The sequence below is a fragment of the Ranitomeya imitator genome, chromosome 7 (genome assembly GCF_032444005.1).
Source record: "Ranitomeya imitator isolate aRanImi1 chromosome 7, aRanImi1.pri, whole genome shotgun sequence".
Lineage (NCBI taxonomy): Eukaryota > Metazoa > Chordata > Amphibia > Anura > Dendrobatidae > Ranitomeya > Ranitomeya imitator.
The window spans coordinates 132162198-132181740 of record NC_091288.1 but is presented as its reverse complement, the minus strand read 5'-3'; the positions used below and the strand labels follow the sequence as shown (position 1 = coordinate 132181740).

The 19543-nt window shown below is 44.5% G+C and overlaps 1 protein-coding gene across 5 annotated transcripts in view; it reads right to left on the bottom strand.

Moving 5' to 3' along the window:
- Positions 1-19543, bottom strand: part of STAT1 (signal transducer and activator of transcription 1) — a 1428390-nt gene that overhangs the window by 230643 nt on the left and 1178204 nt on the right. For all 5 annotated transcript variants that reach the window (XM_069733810.1, XM_069733808.1, XM_069733811.1 and 2 more), the window contains one exon: positions 6406-6500. In XM_069733810.1, the coding sequence (XP_069589911.1) occupies positions 6406-6500 (95 nt within the window). The remainder of the gene's footprint in view (positions 1-6405; positions 6501-19543) is intronic.

Genomic DNA, 19543 nt, shown 5'->3' with positions numbered 1-19543 from the left:
CTAATTCCACCAAAGCCCTAGTTCTCCTGTAATAAAACTAAAACAAAAAAAACCAATATACCATACCTGTCTGTTCTGTCCCACGCCATAATCCACGCCTGGGGGATTAATAATTTTCAACCTGGACGGTGCCAAGATGTGACCGTCCAGGCTAAGAATCACTGGTGAATGAGCTGCTGTTAGCGCAGCCTCAATGACTGGCGGTGACGTCATCGAGGTTACCTCCAGTCACTGGTGCCAGCTGATGGGACTACAGCTCCCATCAGCTGCCACTTGCTGCCGCTAATAACAGTTAGAACAGGAGCGGCGGGTGGGAGAATTCATCAGCTGCTCTTGCGCTGTAAATGAATAATTAAAAATAAACCCTGGGTGGGTTCCCCAGTATTTTTGATAACCAGCCAGGCAAAACTCACAGCTGTGGGCTGCGACCCTCAGATATCAGCTTCAGCAAGGTTGGTTATTACTTTCTGGTGTTTATTTTTAGTTTCTGTGTCTCACAATTGAGGTGTACCTATAATAAAAATTACAGATCTCTCCATTCTTTGTAGGTGGGAAAACTTGCAAAATCGACAGTGTATCAAATACTTAATTTCCCCACTGTATGGGGTATTGTTGAATTCAGGAGAAATTGCGTAAGAAATTGTGAGGCTCATTTTCACCCATTACCAATTGGGAAAATTAAACATTTGGAGCTATTATGACATTTTAGTGATAAAAATTTAAATTGTTTATTTCCACGGCCCTGTGTTATAAAATTCTGTCAGGCACATGTAGATTCAAAATACTCACTATACCCCTAGATTAACTTTTTGGTATAGCTTTCAAAGTGGGGTCACACATGGGAGTTTTCACTATTCCTTCTCTTCCAAGCATTTAATGCCAAAACAAAGTTGTCTACTACATAAATTGTGGTGCTCATTTTTGCCTTTTACCCCTCATGAAAATTGTAGGGTAAAAGCTACATTTTTACAATGTAATTTTTCATTTTTTCCCCCACTTTGCATTAATTCCTGTGAAGTACCTGAAAGGTTAAACTTTCTAACAGCAGCTTTAAATACATTGAGGGGTGAACTTTTTAAAATGACATCAATTTTGTGAGTTTTCCAAGAAATAGGCCCCTAAAGATCACTTGAAACCTGAATATTGCCATACAAAAATATGATTTGCAAGTAACCCTAACATCCTAGCAAAATAAAAGATTGCTAGAAAAATGATGCGAATGTAAAGTAAACATATGGGAAATGTAATTTAGCAACCATTTCATTTGATATGACTATCTGCTATAAAGGTATAACATTTCAAACCATGAAAATTGAGAATTTTTCTACATTTTCAATAATTTCATAAATAACCACAAAGTTATTGACATAAATTTACCACTAACATAAAGTACAATCTGTAAAACAAAAAAAAAAACCTCAGTGGGAAATATAGAAGAATTCCAGAGTTTTTACAACATAAAGTGGCACAGGTCAAAACTGAAAAATAGGGCTTGGTCATTAAGGCCAAAAGAGTCTCGGTCCTCAAGGGCAGGAGTGGGCAATTAATTTTCTCACATGAGAAACTGGCACTGCTATGGAGGGCCGAACCAATCTGCTGAACTTAAAGGGGCGGTCCAAAACCAAAGGTGAATTTCATATTAAATGTAATTAAATGTTCAGTGTAATAATCTAATCTTGTTTTCTAATATACTTCAATGAAAAATTCACTAACGTGCCCTATACATTCTGGCTTCCTGTCGTGTTTTTTTTTTTTGTTTGAGATTCACCAGTGAATGCTGGTACACTCGAATGAGCCGTCATCAGGGGGAAGACACTGCAGACACTGTTGCAGCCTCTGCGCCCTCTCTGAAATTAGGCACCATCAGTGATGTCTGTTTTGGAGGCTTGGCTAGTCCTGCTCATCTGATAATGCGTCAGTTGTAAATTCTGACGCATACTCAATATGAGCTACCTGTGCTATATTCCTTTGAATGCACAGTGACAGTGCGCTCCCTTGCTGGCTCTAAGGAGACGAGGTGACCCAGCAGGGACAAGTCCAGTCTCTGAAACAGATGACGCTTCTTTTCATGGTGGGGAAAGCAGCTGTGGCAATGACTGCATTCTCTGCCCTCTGATGATGTCCCGTGTGAGCACCCCAAAATGCACTGGGATTCTCAAACAAATGTCATTGGAAGTTAAAAAAAAAAGAAAAGAAAAAAAAACACAAGCAGATAGGAAGTTAGAGTAGAGAGGGAATGTTAGACATTTTTTTAACTGAACTATATTGGAAAAGTGATTAGATTATTGAATTAAATTTAGTATGAAAGTCACCTTTGGTTTCGGATCATCCTTTAATTCTGCATATTATTAATTTTGTACTTTATAAAAGCAGTTGCTTATGTGATGAAGTTTACATGATCATATAAAAAAAATCGTTATTGTCATCCAGAAAGACTATTTTACATCTGTATTGTCATCCGTATGGCATCCATTTTTATACATCAGAAATGAATAAAATTTTAAAGAAGAAATAGTGTCCTGTGTTAGTAATGGAAATGTTTTTGTAAAAATCGGATCGGATGCTATATGGATGATTCATATGGAATCCAATTTTTTTATTTTTGCACACACATAGACTTTAACAGGCGAGTCTGATCTGAAAAACAGAAGAGACCGATGGGTACTGTGACATTTCTCACACAGACATTTTCAAGCTGTGATCTAAATACATAGTTACATAGTTATTAAGGTTGAAGGAAGACTATAAGTCCATCTAGTTCAACCCATCGCCTAACCTAACATGCCCTAACATGTTGATCCAGAGGAAGGCAAAAAAAACCATGTGGCAAAGAGTAAGCTCCACCTTGGGAAAAAAAATTCCTTCCTGACTCCACATACGGCAATCAGACTAGTTCCCTGGATCAACGCCCTATCAAGGAATCTAGTGTATATACCCTGCAACATTATACGTTTCCAGAAATGTATCCAGTTCCCTCTTAAATTTAAGTAATGAATCACTCATTACAACATCATACGCAGAGCGTTCCATAGTCTCACTGCTCTTACAGTAAAGAATCCACGTCTGTTATTATGCTTAAACCTTTTTTTTTCTCCAAACGTAGAGGATGCCCCCTTGTCCCTGTTTCAGGTCCATGATTAAAAAGATCATCAGAAAGGTCTTTGTACTGTCCCCTCATATATTTATACATTAAAAAAAGATCCCCCCTTAGTCTTCGTTTTTCCAAACTAAATAGCCCCAAGTGTAATAACCTATCTTGGTATTGCAGACCCCCCAGTCCTCTAATAACCTTGGTCGCTCTTCTCTGCACCAGCTCCAGTTCAGCTATGTCTTTCTTATACACCGAGACCAGAACGGTGCACAGCATTCTAAGTGTTTTCGAACTAGTGACTTGTATAGAGGTAAAATTATGTTCTCCTCATGAGCATCTATGCCTCTTTTAATGCATTCCATTATTTTATTTGCCTTTGTAGCAGCTGCCTGACACTGGCCACTCAATATGAGTTTGTCATCCACCCATACACCCAGGTCTTTTTCATTGACGGTTTTGCCCAGAGTTTTAGAATTAAGCACATAATTATACATCTTATTACTTCTACCAAAGTGCATGACCTAACATTTATCCCCATTAAAGCTCATTTGCCATTTATCAGCCCAAGCTTCTAGTTTACATAAATCATCCTGTAATATAAAATTGTCCTCCCCTGTATTGATTACCCTGCAGAGTTTAGTGTCATCTGCAAATATTGAAATTCTGCTCTGAATGCCCCCTACAAGGTCATTAATAAATATGTTAAAAAGAAGAGGGCCCAATACTGACCCCTGTGGTACCCCACTGCTAACCGCTACCCAGTCCGAGTGTGCTCCATTAATAACCACCCTTTGTTTCCTATCCCTGAGCCAGCTCTCATCCCACTTACACATATTTTCCCCTATCCCCATTATTCTCATTTTCTGTATCAACCTTTTGTGTGGCACCGTATCAAAAGCTTTTGAAAAGTCCATATACACCGTATATATACCATATTTTTAGGACTATAAGACGCACTCTTTCCTCCCAAAATGTGGAGAAAAATGGGGTGTGTCTTATAGTCCAGATAGATTGGCTCTGGCTGTGGTGGGGAGGTGGGGGAACGGTATCGGAGGAACAGCGGGTCACAGAGGCAGGAGCCGCAGTTCGGGCTAACTCCTGTGCCTGCTGCTAAAGAGAAGTGAATATGCACTGCATTCCACACCCATGGGCGTGGAGGGCAATGAATATTCATTTCTTCCTGGCATCCTGGTATGATTGATTGGCCCCATCCCCTTACTGGTATGATTGTCCCCATCCCCTAGCTGCTATGATAGGCCCCATCCCAGTCCTGAAATCCAAGGCCCTATGAGAAAAGATTAAAAAAAAAAAACCTTTCCTCTTACCTTCCTCCGCTCCCTCGCAGTCGCAGAGTCCGGAATTGGTGCCAGCAGCTGCTTAATGCTTGTAAGCAGCGCATGGCAGGGACATCATGCGCTGCGCACAAGCAGAGCACAGCTGCCGGAATACTCACCGGATTTTCATCAGAGATGGCGGTGAGTATCCATTCCTCTTCAGTAGCACGTACTGTCAGTCGCCTGCTTCCTGCTGCCGGCGGTCACATGTGCAAATACTTAAGAGAAATGAATATTCTGAATATTTATTTCTCCTAAGTATCGGCACACATGACCGCTCCCACACAGGCAGGAAGAGCGCGGCAGACAGTGACCGCTACTGAAGAGGAATGGATACTACTGCGATCTCTGATGAACACCCGGTGAGTATTCCGGTAGCTGTGCTCTGCTTGTGAACAGCGCATGATGTCCCTGCCATGCGCTGCTTACAAGCATTAAGCAGCTGTTGGCACCGGAGCAGAACGCTCTGACTGCGAGGGACCGGAGGAAGGTAAGAGTAAAGGTTTTTTTTAAATCTTTTCTGATGGGGCAATGGATACCATGACTGGGATGGGGCAATCAATCATACCAGGAACTGGATGCGGCCATGTATACCAGGAACTGGATGGGGCCAATCAATCATACCAAGAACAGGATGGGGCCAATCAATCATATCAGAATAAGAATGGGACCGTGCATACCAGGACTGGGATGGGACCAACCATACCAGAATAAGGATGGGATGATGCATTCCATGATGGGGATGAGGGCCATGCATACCAGGATGGATATGAGGGGACCATATTTACCAGGATAGGTGATCTTAAGTACAGAATTGACCATAGTTTTTCCTTCAGTTTTTTCCCCCTAATTTCCTCCTCTAAAACCTAGGTGTATCTTATAGTCCAAAAGATAAGTAATTAAAAACTTTTAGTTGGCGTCAATCCACTACTTGAGTATGGCTTCAGCGGGTCTTCCGATAATTGGAATGCTTCATCTCCAACACATAAAAATGGCATTGGTGGCCCAGAGGTTTCAGGCAGTGGTCTTGGGGGTGAAAATGGGAAGGTGTTTCCATAGAGATGACGCCCCACTGCAGACACTTTAAAAACTTGCGAATCAATGGAGCGGCCATAGGCCCCAATATTGACCACTATGGAGTGGATGTGATAAGCCACAGATCACAGGGGGAGCACAATGCTGGACTTAAAGGGAACCTGTCACCCCCAATATGGAAGTTGAGCTAAGCCCACCGGCCTCAGGGGCTTATCTACAGTATTCTGTAATGCTGTAGATAAGCCCCCCCCCCCCCCCGATGTAACCTGAAAGATAAGAAAGAGGTTAGATTATACCCACTTGGTGGGGCGGCTTGATCCGATCCGATGGGTGTCCGGTCCGGGGCTTCCCATCTTCTTACGATCACGAGCTCTCCTTGTCTTCACGCCGCAGCTCCGGCACAGGTGTACTTTGTCTGCCCTGTGTGTGGCAGAGCAAAGTTCTGCAGTGCGCAGGTGCTGGGAAAAGTCAGAGAGGCCCGGCACCTGCGCACTGCAGTACTTTGCTCTGCCCTCAACAGGGCAGACAAAGTACGCCTGCGCCGGAGCCGCAGCGTGAAGACAAGAAGAGGACGTCATCCTATGCAGATGGGAGGCACTGGAACCGGACCACGACACCCATCGGACCGGACCTCAGCGGGACCGCCTCTGGGTGAGTATAATATAACCTCTTTTTGTCATGTTTCAGGTGACATCGGGGACTTTCTAGTCTAGAATGCTGTAGATAAGCCCTTGATGTCGGTGGGCTTAGTTCAACTTCCATTTTGGGGGTGATAGGTTCCCTTTAACCCTTACCTCTCCTGCACGGGACATACAACAGGGGCGGGAGGGGTGGGATGTGGTTTGGGGGGGCAGGGTGCCGGATGTGGCCCGTAGGGCCCGCAGTTTGCCCAGGCCTGCTCAAGGGGATAAAGACATTCACAAAAATACACATTGAAATGCTCACCCATCATTCCACAGACAAAGCAGATGTTTTTTAATTAGCTCTAAGATGCCTTCAATCCAAAGCCAGAATGGGAAGTTCTTGTCGTTTAAATTCTCCTAAAGTCAACCACATTATACAAATTAGAAATTGCTTTTTGTGACATATGCACATCTTTCAAAACTATATAAAAGGATTGTAAAAACCAGAACAAAAAGGGTATGAGATTTATTTATAGCAAATTTGTAGCAAATTTGTATTTTGTCACCAAAACTTTTTAATTAACCCCTATTTCAAATTTAAAGAGAACCTGTCAGCACAATTTTGCAAGTTGAAGTTAAGATATGGCTGTAATGGGGCTGATATACAGAATATACGGTGGTGTACCATGTGGGGCCATTATACTGTGGTTCACTATATGAGGCCATTAAATTGATTCCTTTGGTAAAGAAATCTGTTTTGTATTTCTTCTTTAATATGAATTAGATGTTCTCTGGTAATGAGATTTTGGTGCACAGGCTGAGACTGTATATTGGGTCGCCTCCTTCCCCAGCCCCTCCACCTGCATGTTTACATAACAGTTTACTGCTTTTTCAGTGACTTGACTCCGGTTTGAAATTTGGCATCATCATTGCAGTGGGCTGGACTATACTTACTTCATAACCACCAGAATGATGAATATAATGCACAGCAACATAAAAACGATATGCCTTTTGATATGACTTATAGCAGCTTTAGGGTTTGGAAATTATGAAGCAGTTAAAAGAAGTAACATGTTAATTCTTCTTTTCTTTATACCATCGTTAAAAACACAGGGTAGCGGAGCAACCTCATAAGCAACAGCAGGACCGCCAACAAAGCATCTTAAAGAAAAAGGCCGGTGGCTTTTTCCTTAAAGGGAAGGTGCCATGATTTTTAATTTTGTATTAATAATTATTGATCATACCACCAATTCTTAATACAGAATTAAATGTACCACGTTATTTTTTATTATTATTTATTAATTTTTACATTAGCCACTGGAGGCTGCTATTTTCATTTAGGGGTGTGAAAAAGTCTGAGTAGGACTCTTACACACCTCACTTATGACATCCCCTGGGAATAAAAGACTGCGATCAGACGGTGACCGCTCTACTTGTATTGATACTGCTGCTCCTGCCTCTAGCTATGACCTGGGCATGCGCTATGGACTGTCCAGGTCACAGCTGTGGAAGGAGATTGCAGCCATCTTTGTGGAGCCCCCAGTGTATGCTGCAAGTTGCACTGCACAGTCAGTGCTTGCCATGACAGGGGCCTGGGCAGAAAGAAAGTGCCTGGGAGCGGAGGTCCGGGATGAGTATCTGCAGCTGCAAGGAGCAGTGATCGCAGCCTGTCAGCTGTGATCACTGCTCACTGCCGATCTGTTGAGAAGACACAGAAAACACAATACTGCGTGGGAGCATGTGGAAGGTAAGTATCATTTACAAGGAAAGGGGCATATAGCATAATCCCTATTTATTATAATTGCCAGACCTGAAATAACAAGCACTTTTCACCTATTGTGTCCCCCCATTTCCTTGTAGATTGTAAGCTTGCGAGCAGGGACCTCACCCCTAATGTCACTGTTTAAATTGTCTTAACTTATATTGAATTAATTGTCTGTACATGTCCTCGCTTAATTGTAAAGTGCTGCAGAATTTGTTGGCGCTATATAAAAAAAAATTATTATTATAGTAGGATGGGTGCAATAAACCAAGATGGGGGACATATACCAGAAAGGGGAAAATCAACCATGATGGGGCCATATAACATAATAGGGGCATATACCAGAATGGAAACATATACCAAGATGATATCCAAGAAGTATTGTTTCCCCTTGCAGAGATTGACATGCTAAGTATGCCGAGATGAGGATTCTTAAAGCTGCAATGCTCCTCTGGGAAATATGCAAATTGTCTCTGCAGAGAGGAAGAGGACTAGAACTCTAGTGCCACCTATTGGAAGTAGTAATCCTAAAAGTCAATGTCAACCCTTTAACGAGCCTTGTCACATGACTTAGGATAAAACCCAAACCAGAATCTCAATTTGAAGACAGTGTTTCTTTTTTTTTAAACCACTCAGGTTAGTTATAAACAACTCAATATAAGCTCATCAACTTAAACATCGCTGTTTCAAACTCTCATCATCATGGTTTATATTTATTTTAGTATAACAAACCAAAGATGTAAACAAAATACATCCTAAATCCCTATATAGCTAAACATCAATGACATTCACTGATATTTCATCATGTGCTGCCATTTATTAAATTTCCAAAAGCCCTCTGCATCAGAACCACCACTGCCTTTGCTGTCTAATTTATAAATCAATAATAATCTAGAAATGATCATCCCAACACACTTATTCACAGATAAATGCTTCTCTTTGAAAAGTCCTAAATTCCTCACACCCCACAAACTCTGCATCACACAAGTCATAATTAGAGATGAGCGGTGTTCAAGTCGAACTGTTCGCCAATCTCAAATTCGAGCTGTTTTGGGCGGTGTTCAAGTCGTTCGACGAACCCGAACAATTTGCTAGATAACTGTTCGTTCAGCAAAAGCCTTGCTTGATTTTCACATTAAAATTGTTTATCATTGTTAATAGACTGTTTCAGTGTATAAAGGGAAAGGTGGGGGATAGATCTGTGCTGAAATAACGCCGATCTCCATTTTTTTTTCTCTTTCCCGCATTTACAGTGGGGCGGTGCAGTCTCTCAGCCTATCAGCAGTGCACACACACACAGCAATGTGCATGTGATGCACACAAGCAAGGGCATGTGTCATTGGCTGTGTATGTCACATGTCCTTGCCCTATAAGAATCAGCCATTTGCCCCGTCGCCACCATTTCCTCACTGCTGCAGCTTAGTGTTAGACGGCACTGCTGCTGCTGTGGGCGCTATACAGACTAATAGTGTTTTTTGGAGTGAATTGTCAGAGAGATAGGTTTAGGGAGTCGGGAGGAGTCGGGACTAGTTGTAATATCAGCCCTTTTCAGGGTAGGTTACAGCAGTTCATAGCACTGTTTGCCAGGCAGGTCTGTGCCAGTGCTGTGCAAGTGTTTGTCACAGCATTTTGTGTAATCTAGCTCAGCCAGTCCTTTTAGGCTAGTAGCATTGTCTGATAGTCATCTGAGTAGCCCGCCTGTGAAGCTAGCTACACCGCCTGTGTATCTCAATTTTCACTGCATCTAATCCAGTTGATAGTTTAGGGCCTAGGAGCAGAGTCTGCATGTCAGCAGAGTAGCCTGCCTGTGAAACAAACTATACCGCCTGTGTATATCAATTTTCACTGCACCTAATCCAGTTGATAGTTTAGGGCCTAGGAGCAGTGTCTGCACATCTGCAGAGTAGCCTGCCTGTGAAACAAACTACACCGGCTGTGTATCTCAATTTTCACGGCATCTAACCCAGTTATAAGTTTTGGGCCTAGTACCACAGTTTAGCCACTCAATTCTGCTCGGTTTTCATCCACTGGTTGTTGTGCCAACAGCTACAGATACAGAGTTGCCAATTAGTTAAGCACTAAAATGAGTGGCAAAAGGCCTGCTGCTGGTGGAAAGGGGAATAGGCATGTTGGAAAGGGAAAAAAAGGTTGTGTCCGTGAGGTAGGTGGTAAAGCAACAGTAACATCTGCAGAAGAAAGACCATCTTCCAGCCAAAGTAAGATGTCTACTTCTTTTCATGGACAATCTGATTTGATCTCTTTCTTACGACCATTGCTACAAACATCACCAAAAATTCCAGATGAGGCACAAAAACAGAAGGTGCTTGAACGGATATCAAGTGCTCGTTCAAGTGGGCTCTCCTCCATGTTAACTTCAACATCACAACTACTCCAGTCCTCAGAGTTGTCACCCCAATCGCACTTGCTTCTTCACAGCTCCCAAGTGTCCAGCTGCCCGTCTAAGCATTAGGTAACACACATGGTTGAGTCTGTAGAGCTGTTTACGCATACTATAGCCTGGGAATCAGAGATCTGCTCCAGAGCTTCTGTGAATCCAGACGAGGAAATGATCTGCACTGATGCCCAGAATCTTTGTGAGCCAGATCCAGGCCCAGATAGAGAATGTTCTGACCATAATGTAGACCCTCGTTCCCAAACTGTAACTCCTGTTGGTGGAGACAATGAGGAAAATGATGATGAGACTGAGATACCTGATTGGAACGAAAACTTGACTTTTCGGTTGGGGCAGGAAGAGGTAGGCTCTGAGGACGACGGGCGTGAGAACACACAGGATGATGATGACGAGTTTGTAGACCCCACTTACTGTCAACCCCCAGTCCGCCAGTCCATGAGGTCAGCAGAGGAGGTGGAGGAGGATGCTAGTGACGAGTCTGACGACGAGGTAACGGTGCGCCTTCCTGGACAGAGACGGAGTACTGGAAGCATGTCAACAACTGCATCCTCAACCCCAGCTGTGCCTCAGACCAGAAGTCGTGGTAGCTCATCAGGTCGCACGGGCTCTAAGCCTTGCATAGCCTGGGAATTTTTTGACATCGCAAAGGATGACCCAACTCATGTTGTCTGTAAGATTTGTCAACAAAATCTCAGTAGAGGCCAAAAAATCACTAGCTTGAGTACTTCATGCATGAACCGTCACATGAATATGAGGTATAATTTGCAGTGGGAAGCTCACTGTGCTACAATGCGGCCTAGTGGGCCGGGTCAACCACCATCTGCCCCATTAAGTGCATCTGCGTCCTCTTCATCCTCTGTGAATGTGGGGACAGCAGTCGCACATGGTTTTGGATGCAGACCTTCCACCTCTTTACCCGCAACAGCCAGTGTGATATGCAGGTCATCAGGACATTTGCATGTGGAAACACCTGCTGGTGTTGAGCGCTCTCCGACATCGACACCACATTTTGATCAAGGCAACATAACATCTCCGCTTGCACCTTCCTCACAGACCAACAGTTTGCCAAGGACACCCTACTCAACTTCATCTAAGCACGGCAGCCAGCCCTCAGTCCCTCAGATGTGGACAAGTAAAAAACCATTTCCTCCTAGCCATGACAAAGCTAAGAGGTTGAATTTCTCCATCTGCAAGCTGTTGGCTACAGAAATGCTGCCTTTCCGCCTCGTGGACACAGAGGATTTTCGAGACCTTATGTCCGTCACAGTGCCCCAGTACCAGATGCCCAGTCGCCACTACTTCTCAAAGAAAGCTGTGCCTGCGCTACACCAGTATGTCGCACACAACTGTTGTGAATTCTGCTCTTGGGTTCCCTTCAGTGGTTGTAGGTGGGAATGCAGTTGTCTCTGAGTCGCAGTCCTGGCCAGGTGTATCTGCTGATTACAATTCTGACTGGGATATTTAGGTGTGCAGGATTCATTAGCCCTTGCCAGTTGTCAATGTTCCTTGTGAAGTGTTGGATCACTTTCTGGCTTCTCCTGCTTGCTGCCAAATTCAGCAAAGATAAGTGTTTGGTTTTTGTGTCTGTGGCACACTGCTGTGTGCTAGTTTTTGTTTATATTCCTGCTCTGATTGTAGGATTCGCTGGAGTTGCAGATTTACGCTCCTACATCTATTAGTTAGATGTAGGAAGTTTTTGTATATTCTGCTGTGGATATTTTTGAAGGGTTTTAATACTGACCGCATAGAACTCTGTCCTATCCTGTCCTATCTAGCTAGAGTGGCCTCCTGTGCTAAATCCTGTTTTTCTGTCTGTGTATGTTTTTTCCTCTCCGACTCACCGCCAATATTTGTGGGGGGCTGTCTATCCTTTGGGGATCTGCTCTGAGGCAAGATAGTATTCCTATTTCCATCTTTAGGGGTATTTAGTCCTCCGGCTGTGACGAGGTGTCTTGGTGTGTTAGGTACACTCCACGGCTACTTCTAGTTGCGGTGTTAAGTTCAGGATTGCGGTCAGTATAGTGGCCACCTTCTCCAGTGAAAGTTCTCATGCTGCTCCAAGGTCACCGGATCATAACAGTACAACTGGCCAACAATGAGATAAATGCATCTCAGAAGAAGGGAAGAAAGCTCTTGAGCCATTTTTTTTTTCTCCAGTCTGTTTTGTGTTCTCTTCCCTCTTAATATCTGGGTGGCTGAGGAGCCTGGTGCAAGCATGAATGTTCAGGAATTAGCTTCTCGTGTAGACCAGCTTGCTGCTAGGGTATTTCTGATTATATTGTTCAGACTCCTGCTTTAGATTCGAAGATTCCTACTCCTGATTTGTTTTCTGGTGTTGCATAACTTGCATGATGCTATCGTGTTGGGTTTGCCGTGGTTGCAGGTACATAATCCTGTGTTGGATTGGAAGTCCATGTCTGTGACTAGTTGGGGTTGTCAGGGGGTTCAAAATGATGTTCCTTTGATGTCAATCTCTGTTTTCGATGAGCCCAAGTCCAGTTTCCTTCCACCGCACAGGGACTGCGATTGTGCTATTGACTTGATTCCAGGCTGTAAGTTTCCTAAGGGTCGACTTTTCAACCTGTCTGTGCCTGAACATACCGCCATGCGGAACTATATTAAGTAGTCTTTGGAGAAAGGGCATATTCGACCATCTTCTTCACCGTTGGGAGCGGGGTTCTTTTTTGTTGCTAAAAAAGATGGTTCCTTGAGACCCTGTATAGATTATCGCCTCTTGAATAAAATCACGGTCAAGTTTCAATACCCTTTACCTTTGCTTTTCGATTTGTTTGCTAGGATTAAGGGAGCTAGTTGGTTTACGAAGATCGACCTTCGAGGGGCATATAATCTTGTTCGTATTAAGCAGGGTGATGAATGGTTTTTCAGATCCTCCGTGACAATGCTTTGTTTGTGAAAGGGTCTAAGTGTCTCTTTGGGGTGCAGAAGGTCTCTTTTTTGGGCTTCATTTTTTCTCCATCGTCTATAGAGATGGATCCGGTTAAGGTTCAGGCCATTCATGATTGGATTCAGCCCACATCCGTGAAGAGCCTTCAGAAATTTTTGGGTTTTGCAAATTTTTATCGCCATTTCATTGCTAATTTTTCCAGCATGGCCAAACCCTTGACCGATTTGACAAAGAAAGGCGCTGATGTAGCGAATTGGTCCTCTGCGGCTGTCTCTGCTTTTCAGGAGCTTAAACGTTGATTTACTTCTGCTCCGGTGTTGCGCCAACCGGATGTTTCTCTTCCGTTTCAGGTTGAGGTTGACGCTTTTGAGATTGGGGCAGGGGCCGTTTTGTCTCAGAAGGATCCTGTTGGTTCCTTAACGAAACCGTGTGCCTTCTTTTCCCGTAAGTTTTCGCCTGCTGAAGGCAATTATGATGTCGGCAATCGGGAGTTGTTGGCTATGAAGTGGGCGTTTGAGGAGTGGCGACATTGGCTTGAGGGAGCTAAGCACCGTATTGTGGTCTTGACCGATCATAAGAATCTGATTTACCTCGAGTCTGCCAAACGGCTGAATCCTAGAAAGGCTCGATGGTCCTTGTTTTTTTCCCGTTTTGATTTCGTGGTCTCGTATCTTCCGGGTTCTAAGAATATTAAGGCTGATGCCCTCTCTAGGAGTTTTTTGCCTGATTCTCCTGAGGTCTTTGAATCGGTCGGCATTCTGAAAGAAGGGGTGGTCCTTTCTGCCATTTCCCCTGATTTACGACGGGTTCTTCAGGAATTTCAGGCTGACAGACCTGACCGATGTCCAGTGGGGAAACTGTTTGTTCCTGACAGATGGACTAGTAGAGTGATTTCTGAGGTTCACTGTTCTGTGTTGGCTGGTCATCCTGGTATTTTTGGTACCAGAGACTTGGTTGGTAGGTCCTTTTGGTGGCCTTCTTTGTCACGTGATGTGCGTTCTTTTGTGCAGTCCTGTGCGACTTGTGCGCGGGCCAAGCCTTGTTGTTCTCGTGCTAGTGGGTTGCTTTTGCCATTGCCGGTCTGTTGTGATAGGCAATTCAGTAACACAATGTACATAGCGATCAGAGCACATACAGTGATCTGACAATAACCCAAAATAACCCAATGGAAACTATGTAGACCGCAATCCCTGATCCTCTCCAAACACAACTAGAGGCAGCCGTGGATTGCGCCTAACGCTCCCTATGCAACTCGGCACAGCCTGAGAAACTAACTAGCCTGAAGATAGAAAAATAAGCCTACCTTGCCTCAGAGAAATACCCCAAAGGAAAAGGCAGCCCCCCACATATAATGACTGTGAGTAAGATGAAAAGACAAACGTAGGGATGAAATAGATTCAGCAAAGTGAGGCCCGATATTCTAGACAGAACGAGGATAGGAAAGATAACTTTGCGGTCTACACAAAACCCTAAAGAAAACCACGCAAGGGGGGCAAAAAGACCCTCCGTACCGAACTAACGGCACGGAGGTACACCCTTTGCGTCCCAGAGCTTCCAGCAAAACAAATAGACAAGCTGGACAGAAAAAATAGCAACAAATAGCAAAGAAGCACTTAGCTATGCAGAGCAGCAGGCCACAGGAATGATCCAGAGAAACACAAGTCCAACACTGGAACATTGACAGGAAGCATGGATCAAAGCATTAGGTGGAGTTAAGTAGAGAAGCAGCTAACGAGATCACCAGATCACCTGAGGGAGGAAACTCAGAAGCTGCAGTACCACTTTCCTCCACAACCGGAAGCTCCCAGAGAGAATCAGCCGAAGTACCACTTTTGACCACAGGAGTGAACTCTGCCACAGAATTCACAACAGTACCCCCCCCTTGAGGAGGGGTCACCGAACCCTCACCACAGCCCCCAGGCCGACCAGGATGAGCCACATGAAAGGCACGAACAAGATCGGGAGCATGGACATCAGAGGCAAAAACCCAGGAATTATCTTCCTGAGCATAACCCTTCCATTTAACCAGATACTGGAGTTTCCGTCTTGAAACACGAGAATCCAAAATCTTCTCCACAATATACTCCAATTCCCCCTCCACCAAAACCGGGGCAGGAGGCTCAACAGATGGAACCATAGGTGCCACGTATCTCCGCAACAATGACCTATGGAATACGTTATGTATGGAAAAAGAATCTGGGAGGGTCAGACGAAAAGACACAGGATTAAGAACCTCAGAAATCCTATACGGACCAATAAAACGAGGTTTAAACTTAGGAGAGGAAACCTTCATAGGAATATGACGAGAAGATAGCCAAACCAGATCCCCAACACGAAGTCGGGGACCCACACGGCGTCTGCGATTAGCGAAAAGTTGAGCCTTCTCCTGGGACAAGGTCAAATTGTCCACTACCTGAGTCCAAATCTGCTGCAACCTGTCCACCACAGTATCCACACCAGGACAGTCCGAAGGCTCAAGCTGTCCTGAAGAGAAACGAGGATGGAACCCAGAATTGCAGAAAAACGGCGAAACCAAGGTAGCCGAGCTGGCCCGATTATTAAGGGCGAACTCAGCCAAAGGCAAAAAGGACACCCAGTCATCCTGATCAGCAGAAACAAAGCATCTCAGATATGTTTCCAAGGTCTGATTGGTTCGTTCGGTCTGGCCATTAGTCTGAGGATGGAAAGCCGAGGAAAAAGACAAGTCAATGCCCATCCTACCACAAAAGGCTCGCCAAAACCTCGAAACAAACTGGGAACCTCTGTCAGAAACAATATTCTCTGGAATGCCATGCAAACGAACCACATGCTGGAAGAACAAAGGCACCAAATCAGAGGAGGAAGGCAATTTAGACAAGGGTACCAGGTGAACCATCTTAGAAAAGTGATCACAGACCACCCAAATGACTGACATCTTTTGAGAAACGGGAAGGTCAGAAATAAAATCCATAGAGATATGTGTCCAAGGCCTCTTCGGGACCGGCAAGGGCAAAAGCAACCCACTGGCACGAGAACAGCAGGGCTTAGCCCGAGCACAAATCCCACAGGACTGCACAAAAGTACGCACATCCCGCGACAGAGACGGCCACCAAAAGGATCTAGCCACTAACTCTCTGGTACCAAAGATTCCAGGATGACCAGCCAACACCGAACAATGAAGTTCAGAGATAACTCTATTCGTCCACCTATCAGGGACAAACAGTTTCTCCGCTGGGCAACGATCAGGTTTATTAGCCTGAAATTTTTGCAGCACCCGCCGCAAATCAGGGAGATGGCAGACACAATTACTCCTTCCTTGAGGATACCCGCCGGCTCAGATAAACCCGGAGAGTCGGGCACAAAACTCCTAGACAGAGCATCCGCCTTCACATTTTTAGAGCCCGGAAGGTACGAAATCACAAAGTCAAAACGGGCAAAAAACAACGACCAACGAGCTTGCCTAGGATTCAAGCGCTTGGCAGACTCGAGATAAGTCAAGTTCTTATGATCAGTCAATACCACCACGCGATGCTTAGCTCCTTCAAGCCAATGACGCCACTCCTCGAATGCCCACTTCATGGCCAGCAACTCTCGGTTGCCCACATCATAATTTCGCTCAGCAGGCGAAAACTTCCTGGAAAAGAAAGCACATGGTTTCATCACTGAGCAACCAGAACCTCTCTGTGACAAAACAGCCCCTGCTCCAATCTCAGAAGCATCCACCTCGACCTGGAACGGAAGAGAAACATCTGGCTGACACAACACAGGGGCAGAAGAAAAACGACGCTTCAACTCTTGAAAAGCTTCCACAGCAGCAGAAGACCAATTGACCAAATCAGCACCCTTCTTGGTCAAATCGGTCAATGGTTTGGCAACACTAGAAAAATTGCAAATGAAGCGACAATAAAAATTAGCAAAGCCCAGGAACTTTTGCAGACTTTTCAGAGATGTCGGCTGAGTCCAATCATGGATGGCTTGGACCTTAACCGGATCCATCTCGATAGTAGAAGGGGAAAAGATGAACCCCAAAAATGAAACCTTCTGCACACCAAAGAGACACTTTGATCCCTTCACAAACAAAGAATTAGCACGCAGGACCTGAAAAACCGTTCTGACCTGCTTCACATGAGACTCCCAATCATCCGAGAAGATCAAAATGTCATCCAAGTACACAATCAGGAATTTATCCAGGTACTCACGGAAGATGTCATGCATAAAGGATTGAAACACTGATGGAGCATTGGCAAGTCCGAACGGCATCACTAGATACTCAAAATGACCCTCGGGCGTATTAAATGCAGTTTTCCATTCATCGCCTTGCCTGATTCTCACCAGATTATACGCACCACGAAGATCTATCTTAGTGAACCAACTAGCCCCCTTAATCCGAGCAAACAAATCAGATAACAATGGCAAGGGATACTGAAATTTAACAGTGATCTTATTAAGAAGGCGGTAATCAATACACGGTCTCAGCGAACCATCCTTCTTGGCTACAAAAAAGAACCCTGCTCCTAATGGCGACGATGACGGGCGAATATGCCCCTTCTCCAGGGATTCCTTCACATAACTGCGCATAGCGGTGTGCTCAGGCACGGATAAATTAAACAGTCGACCTTTTGGGAATTTACTACCAGGAATCAAATTGATAGCACAATCACAATCCCTATGCGGAGGTAGGGCATCGGACTTGGGCTCATCAAATACATCCCGGTAATCAGACAAGAACTCTGGAACCTCAGAAGGGGTGGATGATGAAATTGACAGAAATGGAACATCACCATGTACCCCCTGACAACCCCAGCTGGACACCAACATGGAATTCCAATCCAATACTGGATTATGGGCTTGTAGCCATGGCAACCCCAACACGACCACATCATGCAGATTGTGCAACACCAGAAAACGAATAACCTCCTGATGAGCAGGAGCCATGCACATGGTCAGCTGGGTCCAGTATTGAGGCTTATTCTTGGCCAAAGGTGTAGCATCAATTCCTCTCAATGGAATAGGACACTGCAAGGGCTCCAAGAAAACCCCACAACGTTTAGCATAATCCAAGTCCATCAAATTCAGGGAAGCGCCTGAATCCACAAACGCCATGACAGAATATGACGACAAGGAGCATATCAAGGTAACGGACAGAAGAAATTTTGACTGTACAGTACCAATGGCGGCAGACCTAGCGAACCGCTTAGTGCGCTTAGGACAATCAGAGATAGCATGAGTGGAATCACCACAGTAGAAACACAGCCCATTCAGACGTCTGTGTTCTTGCCGTTCAACTCTGGTCATAGTCCTATCGCACTGCATAGGCTCAGGTTTAATCTCAGGTAATACCGCCAAATGGTGCACAGATTTACGCTCACGCAAGCGTCGACCGATCTGAATGGCCAAAGACATAGACTCATTCAAACCAGCGGGCATAGGAAATCCCACCATGACATCCTTAATGGCTTCAGAGAGACCCTTTCTGAAAATGGCTGCAAGCGCAGATTCATTCCATTGAGTGAGCACGGACCATTTTCTAAATTTCTGGCAATATAGCTCTATCTCATCCTGAGCCTGACAAAGAGCCAGCAAATTTTTTTCTGCCTGATCTACTGAATTAGGCTCATCGTACAGCAATCCAAGCGCCAGGAAAAACGCATCGATATTACTTAATGCAGGATCTCCTGACGCAAGAGAAAATGCCCAGTCCTGAGGGTCGCCACGCAAAAAAGAAATGACGATCCTAACCTGTTGCGCTGGGTCACCAGAGGAGCGAGGTTTCAAAGCCAGAAACAGTTTACAATTATTCTTGAAACTCAGAAATTTAGTTCTATCTCCAAAAAACAAATCTGGAATAGGAATTCTCGGTTCTAACAAAGAATTCTGAACCACAAAATTTTGAATATCTTGAACTCTTGCCGTGAGCTGATCTACACATGAAGACAGACCTTTAATGTCCATTGTAACACCTGTGTCCTGAACCACCCAAATGTCTAGAGGAAAAAAAAGACAAATCACAGTGCAAAGGAAAAAAAAATGGTCTCAGAACTTCTTTTTTCCCTCTATTGAGAATCATTAGTACTTTTGGCTTCCTGTACTGTTGTGATAGGCAGTTCAGTAACACAATGTACATAGCGATCAGAGCACATACAGTGATCTGACAATAACCCAAAATAATAGAACGAGCTCTGAGACGTGGAAACTCTGTAGACCGCAATCCCTGATCCTCTCCAAACACAACTAGAGGCAGCCGTGGATTGCGCCTAACGCTCCCTATGCAACTCGGCACAGCCTGAGAAACTAACTAGCCTGAAGATAGAAAAATAAGCCTACCTTGCCTCAGAGAAATACCCCAAAGGAAAAGGCAGCCCCCCACATATAATGACTGTGAGTAAGATGAAAAGACAAAC